Source organism: Mixophyes fleayi, chromosome 2 (genome assembly GCF_038048845.1).
Source record: "Mixophyes fleayi isolate aMixFle1 chromosome 2, aMixFle1.hap1, whole genome shotgun sequence".
NCBI classification, from domain to species: domain Eukaryota; kingdom Metazoa; phylum Chordata; class Amphibia; order Anura; family Limnodynastidae; genus Mixophyes; species Mixophyes fleayi.
Window position 1 is genome coordinate 73,227,741 of NC_134403.1, and position 14,208 is coordinate 73,241,948.

General features: G+C 38.2%; 1 protein-coding gene across 1 annotated transcript in view; it reads right to left on the reverse strand.

The window, feature by feature from the left end:
- Nucleotides 1-14,208, reverse strand: part of VDR (vitamin D receptor) — a 108,541-nt gene that overhangs the window by 46,498 nt on the left and 47,835 nt on the right. Inside the window, 1 exon segment of the mRNA XM_075199269.1 lies at nucleotides 7,582-7,732. Coding sequence (XP_075055370.1) covers nucleotides 7,582-7,730 — 149 coding nt within the window. The 5' untranslated portion in view covers nucleotides 7,731-7,732.

The window sequence follows — 14,208 nt, forward strand, 5'->3', positions numbered from 1 at the left end:
GTCTGGACAGCCAGGTGACTATTGCTCCTTAAGCTATTGGGGTGAGGGACAGATGATGTGGGAATCCTGCCTGGCATTTATTTACTGTGTGTACATAATATTCTAGTGTTGTTTGTATGACAATAAATATTCTGTTGTATTTTTATAACTGCATTTGCCTGAGTGACCATACGAATCCTAGAAGGTAATGGGTAGACTTCCCTGGCATAGGAAGGCACCCGTGGGCGGCCAGCCAGCGTGAAGTGGGTAGCATTGGGCCAGATAAACCCGGTATCTTCACAGTATAAATCAGCAGCAATGTAGACTGCTCAATTTACCAAATATTTTGTGTCTCATGAACATTCCTTTCGTCTCTAATGTCGCAACTTCTGCAGAGGAATAAACGTTAGGATTACCACTACCGTCATACCACAATTAGAGTACCAGTTTAAAAATGTTTCACCCTCAGCTACCTGTATTTTCTACTAATAAGACCTGGCCAAGTTAGGAAGTAGCATGACTGATTGGGATGATTACAGCAAGTGTCCAATCAGATCAATCAACTGCCCAACTAACAGCACAAGCCCCAGTGAGTCCATGATACTCCTAGCATGGTGTTTTGTTTGGGAAAACCGCTATATTAGGCGTGTAAAGTATGTATGAATTAGGCAGAATATGCACCCATATACATTTACAGAAAATAAGCCTGTATGAATGAGGCTCAAAGTATTGACGTAAGTTACAGACCTTAACACAAAATATTTTAATCCATTTGACACATACAACCTGGCAAAATTCCCCTGTTCCACCAGTTTAAAATTAAATATTTTCCAGTCAACAACTTGAAAAGAAGAACAATTTAATGTAACGTGGAAACTATATTTAGAAGAGCAACACAGGGTCTCTAGTAGCAGGACTTGGTAGCAGATTCACAAAATGTCAAGAACAACCAAATCCTGATATTTTTCACCTAAAATTTGCATAATCTTTTAAATTATTATTACCTAATCAAATATTTCTTGAAGTATTACTTGTGTTTTATGGAGACTTTTTTTTAATGTAGCCACATCCAGGAGTTAGAGGAAAATTGTTGAAATGATTTCCTTGATAGTATTCTGTGCTTTTTACTGTGATCTTCCACGGCCGCAAATTTTTCCCAATGGAGTGATTTTTACCAGCACCACCTGTGTGCAAGGATCCGAAGGCTATGTCCACACAGACCTGTTTTTGGGAGTGTATGAGCACCGCAACATGAAGGAACATAAGCAAATTATGCAAACATAAGCCCTTATCTGAAAAAAAAACTACTGCCACTGCAGAGAGTTTGGCTGCTATGTGTCTGGAGGTGCTATCGGGCCCCCAAGTGTTCTGCCTCTGGTCCAGTTGGAGGCAGCCAAAAGTCTATAACACACAGTGCTGCATTTTATTAAAAAAATATCTGTATTTTATATCTATATAAGGTGTTGAAAGCACATTTGGAAATTCCTTGTGTCATGATCCCATAGATATACATAGATTATACTGGAAGGGAAATGCAGAGATTAATTTATTTTCTCTAGCATTTTGTAGCCATGTGTGGAGGTAGATCATAGTGAATAAAAATGGCTAAAACTCGCTATCTATCCATTGATGTATTTAATCTATCTAATCCATCCTATCTGTATAGAATATGTACCTTTGGACAGTAATATGCTGCAAAAAAATGGAATATACAACTTTCACAAAACAGTGTAATTCCACAGAAACAACAAGTCTGAATGCAGGGCCAGCAAAAATATATATATTTTTTGTCATGGGTGCATTCACCCTTAACTTCAGAGTCCCCGCTCTGAGCAGAGCAGGGATCAGAATAGGTGCACTAAGGTGGCTTCACTGATCATTGTCGGCAGGGGGGTGCTGGTAATGCCAGTTCTGGCCCTGTTTGAACAGATGGAATGTTTGTATTACTCACCAGCACATTACAAACCTTATGAAGGAAAATATTCTAAAACCGTTATTCCAAGCTGATATTGCAACTTGATATAAAAAGGCAGGTGTTTGATAATTGCACATCTTTTAGCAAGGTCTGGGCAATTTTGACCCACAATCACTTGTATGTGACTTTGGTTAATTTCATGTAGCCTAAAAAACATGCAATACCTATCCCCATATCATAAAGTCTACATTAGTTATAGCCTCCCTCCACTGCTGGAAGTGAATGCAGATTGCTGTAATTACATATGATAATAATCCCTACTCTGGCAAGTGTAATTAACAGTCAAATCCTTTGAATGACAAGTTGACATATGCCAATTCTGTTCAAGTGATTTTACAATAGGCCTCATTTAAAAAGACACAAGAAAAAAAAACAATGCACGGACAGTGATATGCATTGACGAGCCTCACGATGCCTCTTTGGAGACATTGTGTGGCTCGTCTGCACACTTGCTCCTAGATTTCTGCCAAAGGGCATAGGTTATTGAACCAAGATTGATGTATTATGGAGCAACCACTGTGCCTAGTTTTTGGAGCAGTGCAAAAACAAGATTTTAGTTTGTGGAGCGAGATTATTGAAATGAGATAAAGGAGAGAAGCGGATGCACGTTTAGATAATTAAATTACACTGCATACATATCTGTGGGATGGTTTCGTGACAGCAGGCATGTGCTTCCACCAACATTTACATTCATGCATCTTATATAGCCCTGTGAAGAGATTGTGGTTATATGCATATGGCGAGCGGCATCTCCTTATAGTAGTGATGATGAAACAGGACATGGATTTGCTTCTCCTATAAGGAAGGAGGACATCTGGTTTATATGTAACAAAGGAGCGCTGCTATTAAGAGAGGCACTCGCTAAATGTTGTTTTATAATGTAGAAGTCCCCCAAATGCTGTTTCGGGGCCTGGATCGGCAATCAGATTTCAGGCATTCAGTTTTTACCAAACACACTAGTGATGTTTCTGTGATCTTGTTGTTATATTTGTGTTTGCTGCACAGTGTGTTAGTGCTTTATAAATAAAACAAAATAGTAATGTCTGCAAGAACTTTTTCATCAATAGTTCTTTTAATCAATGGCATGATTAGATCTTGACATGGATTGTAGTGGGGATGAAAACACAGCTGATCACTGTCCTATAACAGAACATGCTGAGGAGGTATTCACCAGAATGGGAAATAAGTGGGAAAACAATTGTGTATCAGGTAGCATGGGACTTGTTGGAGGGTACAATACACTAATACCTGATACAGGAACTGAAATGACTACTAGTTCTTCATTTAAGACGTGACACACTTATCAGCAGAGGAACTCACCATCATTTCAGCTAGTATATTGGATCCTTCTTCTTCGACAGAAGTCCCCAATACAAGCAGGTATGGGAAATGGCTGTATCACAAGGAAGGGATCCCCAGAGGAGTACTGGTCACAATGTAGAATTCCCCATTTTGAGCTATTATTGTCTTCCCTTATGGAAAACTGGGAATTATCACCAAAAAGTGTCTTCAAGGTATCACGGTGCTTGCTGTGAACAAGCACTGCTGGGGTCACTATGTTACAATGATACATCAATGTATGAAACTCTTTATATCAGATGCATACACATATTTCAGGTAAAAATTGTCGGAAGATGCTTATTATTCATATAACAGACGATATCTACTATCTGTACAATGTGTACACATTGGCTTCTGTTCTCCTGGCCTCACGTAACTACATTCTCCACATAGGGTTACAGGGTGGACAGATATAATCATAGAGACCATTGATCCCAGTGGTAGACAGTAAATGCCAACACTTTTGCAAGTGGTAACCTCTCGATGAACACTTCAGGGAGCTGGCTTTGAGGTTGCTACCGGACAGTGTCCTAGGGTTCTGCCAGTATTATGGTAATAAGAAAAAAAAAATGTGGAAAAGGGTGGAGGCAGAAGACTCATCTACTATGAAAAACATGGAAAAGTTGGGAGAGGGGATTTTAAATAAAACAAAAAACCTCTGGGTGGGAAGGGAGAGGGGACTTGATGGGGGACAATGAGAGTACCATTAGTCATGTTTCCTCCCATGGGATGGGTGGGAACTACAGTGAGTATCGCACATGGCCCCATATTTGCAAGGGCCAACCCTAACTATGTGTGTCCCATTTGTGGTACTTGCAACAGTGTGTACTGTAAATTGACAATAATCTTTGTCATTGCATCTAAACCTGATGAATGCTGGCGCATGCAGTCAGCACAACTGTAGCATAGATACCAATAAGTCTCAAGTGGTGCTTTTGGATTGTCTAAAATTTTACTTCTACATAATTCTTCCAGATCCTCCCATGGATTGTAAGCTTGTGCGCAGGGGCTTCACACCTCTGTCTGTATCACCCAGCATTGTTTATTACTGCGTTTGTCCCCAATTGTAAAGCGCTACAGAATTTGCTGGTGCTATATAAATGTTGATGAAGATGAGAGTTAACGACTGTCTATTTAGCTACTTCCTTAGAGCCTTTTTTCCTTCCATGACTAACATGTATAATTCTCCTTCCTACATTGTTACAACACAATATAGGAGAATACTTTGATGACGTGAAGGGGGTTATGGACTCGAGTTTACATTGAACCTTATTTTGATTAACCCCAGATTACAATAAGACTGTTTAAAATTATTTCCTAAATGCTATGCAAATATAGGAATTAGGACCAATAATTAAGTATGACACCAAGCTTGCCAAAGAAATCCCACATGCTGCATTAACTTAATGATCAGTACTTTGCTAGTTTCTGGACAATTAGAAGAGTCTTCAACAAACTTTTCTCTACAGCAGGAATTGCTCGGCCCTTGAACAGCACTATATGTGGAATTATAAATAAAGCAGTGCAGATTTACAGATACATTATTGTTTTCCCTGACAGCTAGTTTCATTCAATCTCCCTATCCAAGGGCAGTCAAGTACCCTTGTTTGCAAGAGTATCTCAAAGTTTTTCTTATAAATAAACGTACTAATTGAAAGACATATTGCACTAGTGCTCCATGTACTACTCTCCAGAATTGATAGGGTTTAATGTTTAACTAGATCTGGCCTGCAAACATCATTTTATATACCTGATCTACTCTATAAAAAGTTGGTTAGCATGGGTTTGTAAAATACTTTTCCTTTTGGACTTTGTTTCCGGACTATCTTGAAGTCGACCTGTAACCTTCACATAACCACATATCTTTAAAACTTAAATCTCCTCTGTCGTATTTATATACTGGTGCCAATGGGCCTGGCAGTAAATATATAATATACAGGATTTACATAATTGAAGGCTGGGAACACACATCCTTTGGCAGTCTAAACCCTATGCATCCACTAGGCACACATTTTACACAGAACATTCTGTAGCTACACCAATGGAGTTAATAGAATTATATAGTGCTTCCTAATACACAGAATTGACTACTATATTATTTTTGCTCATTCCCGTAGTTCATTTGTCTTTGTCGGTGAAAGAAAATATGTTTGGCATTTGTGCTGTAAATAAAAAAAGAGCCAACTGTGAAACAGTACAATCCTTCCAAGTACATCATTTATATTTTATATCTAGATGACAGACCCTTTATTGAAACAGAATTCTGAGCACTGTGAACAAAATGCTATATGTGCTATTATTCTTGTAAGAGCCAATTCCTTCTTATTCTTTTTCTAAAGCAAGGACCAATAAGCACGCCATGACATTACTGAATTACTTTTACACTTTATACCCGCACCAGCATAAAAAATCTAAGATTTTACCAAAACAATATTCTGCAGCATGTACAGACAACACACAATCATTTGTAGTAAACAAAGTCAAGTGGAGGCTAGAAGCTCTAAAAATAACAGATGTCACTTAGACACGACCTTTTTTGAAAATTCTTTATCCACCCATCATTTCCAAGTAAACAACATTTACTATGTAGGTTGCATAGAGACAGACAGGAGGGTGGGGTATTACTCATTATAAGCGTGCATTTTCCATGGCTATATGTGGAAATGCATTATGCTTAAAAGAGTCAGTTAACAATTAAGCAATAATTAATTGGCTGTGATAGATAACGACCTTCAACAATTTGTAGTAACTCTCCTGGTTCCATGATCCATCAGAAACAGAATACAGTTTTGTCCTGTAGCATGAATAACAAAAGAAACAGTCCATACACAAGTCTTAAGCAATGCTTGCATTGCTGTTCATCACTCTACAGCACTATGCATAAGTCTTATTTCTACATCGCTGTTTAGCAAATTTAAACAGTCCTCCACTACACACCACCTTCACGGCCTTCGATGCAGTCCACCCTCCTCTACGGTCCTCCAAAGGTTTCTCAGCAGAGTTCACAGCCTTTTGCTTAGAAAGGGACCAGGGACACATGTTGTGTGAGGCAGCTCTGCCTGCAATGCTTCTGGATTTGGGCACGGAAGCCTCAACTGGCTGTGATCTATAACGCTGCTCAGTGTGTAGTCTGAGAGTAGCAGTAGTGAATGGAGCACCGGGGCTAAACTGGAAGAGTTATGTGCAGCACAACACACCAGTGGAGAGCAAGCATTTGTGGTGAGAGCAGTTTGGGTCCCTTTAGCACACAAGCACACATAGCTGTCACAGATTATAGTATCTTGGATAAATACATGTTATACATTTTTAGATTCTATGAACTCAATTCAAGAAGGAGCTCGGTGGCCTAGTGGTTAGCACTTCTGCCTCATAGCGCTGGGGTCATGAGTTCAGTTCCCGACCATAGCCTTATCTGTATGGCGTTTGTATGTTCTCCCCGTGTTTGCGTGGGTTTCCTCCGGGTGCTCTGGTTTCCTCCCACACTCCAAAAACATACTAGTAGGTTAATTGGCTGCTAACAAAATTGACCTCAGTCTCTCTCTGTCTGTCTGTGTGTGTATGTTAGGGAATGTAGACTGTAAGCTCCAACGAGGCAGGGACTGATGTGAATGAGTTCTCTGTACAGCGCTGCGGAATTAGTGCCGCTATATAAATAGATGATGATGATGTTGGTGATGAAGAAAGATCAGGGGGTAACTGTATGAAACGTTGATTTCTGCAAGTCTCCGGAAACTTGCCTTTACAAGCCATCGAGGTCACTAGCAATCAACATCATGCATTCGACAATCAAATGCATGGAGTGGACAGTGTCAGATGGAGTGAAGCCACTGAGAGCAGCATTCGGAAAGAGTACCCCCTTAACCACCTAAATCCATTTACCTGGCTAAAGAGAAAAACGTAGATCCCATTTATTAACAAATGGACCATGCATCTGAAGCTTTAACAGAGGAGTGGGTTGTGTCTGATGGTGTGAAGTCACTATAAAGAAGAACCTTCTATACACCATAAGCAGACTGATGAATATTTTGCAAGAAAATATCAACCGGTCTGTGGTCCTTAAGCTGTTATTAAAGTAGTTATTGTGTGTTTGCTCGTTAATAACCAATTTATGTTACATATGGCTAACATGAATAATAGACACATTAAAAACTCAGGGCAGAAAAATAGAATTTGTTTTGCAAAAGAATCCTGTTTTAACAATGTGATGTTCATATCTGCCTAATTCTATGAATAATTATTTATGGACACATTATTGCATGCTTAAAAAAAAATAATGCATAACTCACCTGAAGAAACCCTTGCAGCCCTCGCATGTCATTGCATTAAAGTGGAAGCCAGTCGCTTTATCCCCACAGACTCCACATATCCTGGGGACGTTCTTATCAAATTCCATGTCAGAATCCGGAATGGATGTGCTTGCTGCCATGTAGTCCATGACTGTAACAGACAGAAGCAATATGTCACCCACTGTGTACAACAACAACCCAACCTAAAAATCACTGTCAAAAGGAAGACTATACAATCCCAAACATATCTACATTCTGCACATGTAATGTGCTAGACAGTAATGTTCTTAATGGAGGCCTCCAAGAGGATCTTTGTGCCAGGACGCGTGTGTATCACAAGGATTTAGTGGACGAAACAAAAAGAACTTGAAGGCATCATAAGTTATATGTACAGAAAACATTCTAACTGGTAATTGAAAGAAATATTTAAACATCTGTATTGACATTTTTCAGAATAGTTTTCGGTCATATAATAATACTGTGACATCGCATGAAAAAAGTTGAGCAGATGTATGGATTCTGATGTCAGATTCAGCGTATGGAGAAACAAGTTCCAGAGACTTACAGCTTCAATATAAACAATTAAAGATTTAAAGTTTTGATGGAATACAGTATCAAAGGCAATATTTTTACAAAAATTACACTAGAAGGCAAAAACACAACAACAACTCAGATTGCTGGATAGAAATTAAACGTTTATGGGGCTGCACATGTACACCAAAAATGTATCCGTATACATCTGTATATAGTTTTTTGTGTATCAATTCTCCTTGGGCATCTCTTCTCACATGTTCACACAATTGAGACACATCCCTTTTAGGAGGCATCTCTCTTGCAGGTGCTTGAGGGCTAGTGCAATAATGATGCACCAACGAGCTGCTTCTCACCCCTCCTGCTGATAGTACTTTAGTCATTAATGCTGCAGCTGTATTATATGAAGTCACAGCCATTTATTTACATTACTGAATTTCCATTTGGTCTACTGCAGGAAGGAAGGTTCCCTTTTGATTTTAAATGGGAAAACTGCAGATGTTTGTATTTAATTTTATTTGTACTTTGCATTAGTGTTTGTATTGTAATTCCCCCCTTACTGGTTTTCCCAAAATCAGACTTGAACCCCTACAATCTATTTTGCAAGCAGCGGCTAGATTGATTTTCCTTGCAAATCGTTTTTTCGTCTGCTGAGTCATTGTCAGTCTACATTGGTTGCCTGTTTTTCAACAAATCCAATATAAAATTCTCCTACTAACATACAAGGCCATCAACAAAATTGCACTGACATACATCTCCTCAAAATATCTCCCAAATCCGCAACGCAGTTCTGCACAATATCTTTGTCTCTCTTCCACTCTCATCACTTCCTCACATTACGGTTATAGGACTTTTTTCGGGCTGCACCCTCTTTATGGAATTCACTCCCTCGCACCACAAGACATTGCTCTAGTCTTCAAACCTTAAAGCGTTGTCTGAAAACTCACCTCTTATGACAAACTTATAGTATTCCTCTATCACTCTCTTAATCTCCCTAGGTTACCCTATCACCACCCTCTACACAGCTAACAAAACACAGGTACCCTCTGACCAACATAGTTGTGTGACTGAGCATATAGCCCACTAAATACTTTGTAACCTTTGCATTGTAGCTGGACAAATATTCAATATGATGTAGCACTTACAATTGTCCCATAGATTGTAAGCTTGCGAGCAGAGCACTCTTGCCTCTCTGTCTGTATGTATTACCCAGTATTGTTTTATTACTGTTTGTTCTCAATTGAAATGCGCTACGGAATCTGCTGGCGCTATATAAATAAATGTTGATGATGATAATTACATTTTATATGGCACGTGCAACTTTTGCATTTATTAATTACCATCAAGACACTATACTCTCGAGTCTTACATCATTATATTATTGTTTACAGGGCAACCTCTACACTAAAGTGGGGCATAAGTATATACATTTTTACGCCTAATGTACACCCAGTGAAATTATACTGTTTTTGAGCTGGACTTATCTTGAGATGCAACCAACTGAAAATAAGCACATAAATAGACTTCATGCTTTCTGTTACCTTTCACGTTCAGGGCAGGTGTGTGTACGCCTCTATTTGAGCCCTTGTGTGTTTTATTCCTTTAGAGAAGATCAGACAATGTGATCGCTACAGTACTTTCATTACTATCAAAATAAAACACTAGTTAATGAGGGATATATTGTATTTAGCAAGACGTGATATAATCAAGTAGTCCACATAAGTGTGGTTTGTTACTTAAGCAACGGACATTTGATTATGTTTGCGATAATGTAAAAATGCTGGGCAGGCCCAGACGCTTAATTTAACTTCACCACCGTGGAGAAGGTGATGAAGGAAAAGGTATCATGGTCGAGGGAAAAGACCTCATCAAGTAAAATTCTGGTTAACTGCCTGTAGGAACACCATCAGTGTGGTAGCACGGGGTACTGGTGTAAGGGGCCCAGAGTCCCCAGGGACCCTGCCAATGATTTATCCTGGCAGCAGCGAGTTTCTCTTCCCTTCTGTGTTCTAAATCCCCAGCCTAGTAGGGGAAAGCTCACACCACTGACAGCTGCTCCGCTACAACTATATTTAAGGTTAATACACAGATTTTACTGATAAACCTTTCATACCCACTTGACAAGGTGACATTTACTTCAACAGGATTAAAGGCAGTTTCATCATCAACATAGAAAGTTTGTCACTGTATGGGTTGATAGACCGAGGGCTGGTTAAATAGATAAAATGCATTAAAAAAAATCTTTACATGCTTTAGAAGTTTTTAACACATTTTCACGTGCAACCTTTTAACCAATACGATCTATTGTGCTGGTAGAGCCTGTAAGCCGTGTGATAGGTTGTGCCACATTCTAGATGTTAAAAGAGCAATACAGTTTTAGAATACACTGTTGAGAATGGTTTTATTGATCCTTAGTTTAACAATTATTTATGTGCTTTATTTATTTTTACAGGAAATGTTTTCAATAGTTCTAGTCAACAATTTACACAGATAAGAAGATTCATACAGGGTATTTATCTGGTTGCCATGTAAGATTCATGAACTATTTTTGTTGGCAGATGACTTGCTGGTTGTTTTGGGTTTTTTTGCTCTTAAATTATGGTGCACAAATATTAAAATTTTATACTGATCTTTGACAAACGTTATGTACTGACCACAACCTAAAGCTACAAAACCAAAAAAGTATATAAATAATCAATTTCAAAAGGTAATTTATAGTTAATCATTTTCAAATATTGTATTATCACAATATATTTTCCTTTTAAGAAGAAAAGTTTCTATATTTATTCTAGTGACACTTACCAAATACAGTCATGAGTATCTGTTAATATAAACGAAACAGAGAGACATAAAGGGCCTGAGTCATTAAGGAGAGCAAAGACCCCCCCCAAAAAAAGAGTAACTTTGCACTTTGGCAAAACCATATTGCATTGGAGGGGGAGGTAAATTTCAAATGTGTGGACAGATTTATAGTTGGGGAAGGACATGTCCGATATCAGCTTTAATTTTCAGTGTACAAATAAAGTTATCAAGTATTTGTTTGCTACATGAAAAAGCAGCCAGTATTAACTTATGTGCAAAATAATTAAACTAATTTGCACCCCTTGTATTGTCCAGGATCAAATGTACTCCTTTTTTTTCCCTTGCTCTCCTTAATGGCTCAGGAATAAAATGTCTTAATAGCATATTGGCTGCAGTGAGCTACCCATAAAACTTCAGTGCACCTTGACATACTTACTAGTGTGCCATTGGAGGGTTTAAACTGTATTCATTCATGAGAAATTTCTTTATAATTACATAATTATGGCTGATAAGAGGCATAAGTCCATCTAGGTCAATTTTCTCTTTATTAAAGCTGTGTTTTGTCTAACTAACTAAAGTCACCAGCAGTGATCAGGTCCCAAATGTATCAGGTCAGAAATGTCACGATGCAAATGAACCACTGGTTTTCAGAACCAACATAGAATTATACGACCATACAACTTGTATTCTGATCAAATGTTTATCTATTTTTCTTTTAATTCAGTTTCCACCAGTTTCTTTATCTTATACTTGTGAACATGTACAATAAAATGTTATTGTCACAATTCCATGAGTGTGATTTCATTTGACTTTTATTTGTTTTTTTCCCAAAATATTTTTATAATACCTTAATTTTTTTTGAGTCAACAATCCAGTCATAGAACTATAGAAGATGATACTAATTTATTTTGATACTCTCTCAGTTTTCTTTAGTCAATAAACAAATCACTTAATTAGAAGGTAGTATGCGCTTTAACATATTCTTTTAGGAATATAGTCTATGGGGGAGATCCAAACTTTGCCAAAATTTGCTTTAATAGTAATTGCTGTTAGGCTTTATAATAATACAGCAGATATAATACTCCTTCTCGTGTATGAATGAAAGTGGCATAAAAAATATTTTTAAAATACTCCCAAAGTCCTATAATATATGCATGATCAATGCTTTAGAGGTTCACGAGAATTCACAAAGCCAATCAGAGCATACTGCTTTAAGTTCTAAATACATGTTACAGGGGAGGATTAGGTCACGCAATACGGATATAAAGATTCTGTTAGAAGTTGAAGGTCACAGTTATGACACTGGAAACAACTACAGTTCCAGTTTTACATCTATACAACCCTGTCTTTTTATAACAATAACGGCAGAAATAGTGAAAAAAATGTACATTTAGGACAATTATACACATTGTAGATTTATGTTCTATTATCATCAACATTCCCCTAATTATCCAACTGTACAATTTAAGAACAGACTGTACAATGCATTTACATTGTTATTTACTGCATACTAAGGTTTTCAATTGTTAAAAATAGCCAGTCAAAAGGGTAATATCAGTTTGTACCCGCACCATCTAGTAAAAGACAGAATGTTGTTTTGTAAAGACTACTTAAGGGGGTGGAGAGTGATTCATGCCTATAGTATTGGAATAAAGACCTACTGTATGTCAAGGCAAAATGGAAAGATAACACATCATAGTGGAAAATCCAATGAAGGATGTTATGTCAAAGGAAACAAGAAAAAAATGATACCAGCAGTGACAAGCTCAGTGAGACATATATGTATAATTTATAAACTGGCCGGGATGAAGGGGGAGGGGGGGGGGGGGGCTCGTGGCTTGAGAGGACACTGAGCCGAGCACCTGCATACACAGTACCATGCTCAGTGAAAGATACATGTAGAAATTGTAAACTGGCCATTTGGCACATGCACTCCAAATTATTAAGATGACCATCTACAAATTACAAATGGGCATCTCCAGAAACAATGAAACAGGCGGATAAAACCCACTTGGACCAAGTTATAGCCACAATCATCTCATATCTCACTTCTAATTTCAGAGGAATCACATATTTATCGATTAGAGACCCATTCAGCCTTATCTGCACATTCTGGGATGTCAGATGTGCTTGCATGAATAGACCCAATCATCCCCTGTGGGGGAAAAAAAAAAAAGTTAAAGGCTCTGTACCTTACAAAACCGCTTCTTCCCTGGGTATAACCAGTCACTATCGTATGTGATGACAACATGCTCTCAAGCTTTGACAAACTGTATGCAGGATGAATCCCCTGTTGGTGAGCAGCTAGGACATCAGAGGTTGCTGATACTTTGCAATATCTACTACAGGATCTTGTGGGTGACAACGTTCTTCTGAAAACCTCTGCGAGTTCAGAAGTTAAGATTTGCAACACGTAAATCCTGGTCACAATAACTGCAGCTGCCAACACCTTCATTTGAAAGCAGTAATTGCCACAGAATCTGGGGATGTAAGAGACTCTTAGGTCAGGGGAGAGTACTGGTCTTCATCTGTGGGCCTAATTCCAGATAAGAGAACCCCACTTGAAGCATCAAGACTCTAACAGGAAGCCTCCTTCTCTACCTAGATCAGTCAAAATATTCTTCTGGCATTATAACCAGCAGATTTTGCAGATTCTCCTAACCAGATGGATTTCCTTTCTCAGACACTCTTGAACAAGGAAGAGCATAAAACCACTATCCAACACCCAATAAAACTAACTCTCCAAATTGTTCATTGAACCAGACACCATTTCTGACAAATAGAGAGTGTCTAGTTACAAGACAGAGACACCCTCCATGATCCAATTTCATCTCTGCAAAGTATATCATCCCATCACTCGGCCCGGCGACTCCAAATGCAATAAAAATGGAGGGTGCAGAATATAGCAACAGGAGAAACAATACAAGAATATGGAACCTCCTACTGACCATTCTCAATACTTTGTTACAACTTTATCACACAATTATTTAGATGTACAGTGTTGATACCACAGAATGGGTAAATCAAATGCATAAGGAGATAGAGAATATAGAGGAATAAATCTGAAATGTAATACATCAAAATATAAAATGATGCAACACAAACACAACACAAAAACCTGCATGTAGAATACAGAAAGATTTCTCTGAAAACCTAAAGGTAGAAGTCATGTGGTGCACTCATTTTAAATGGACAGAGATGCATCAATTGCCAGGCTTAAGCTGCACACCCTCCCAATATACTAAAGAGATATCCCAATTGATTGGAAAATATAGCAAAGAGATACCCTCTATT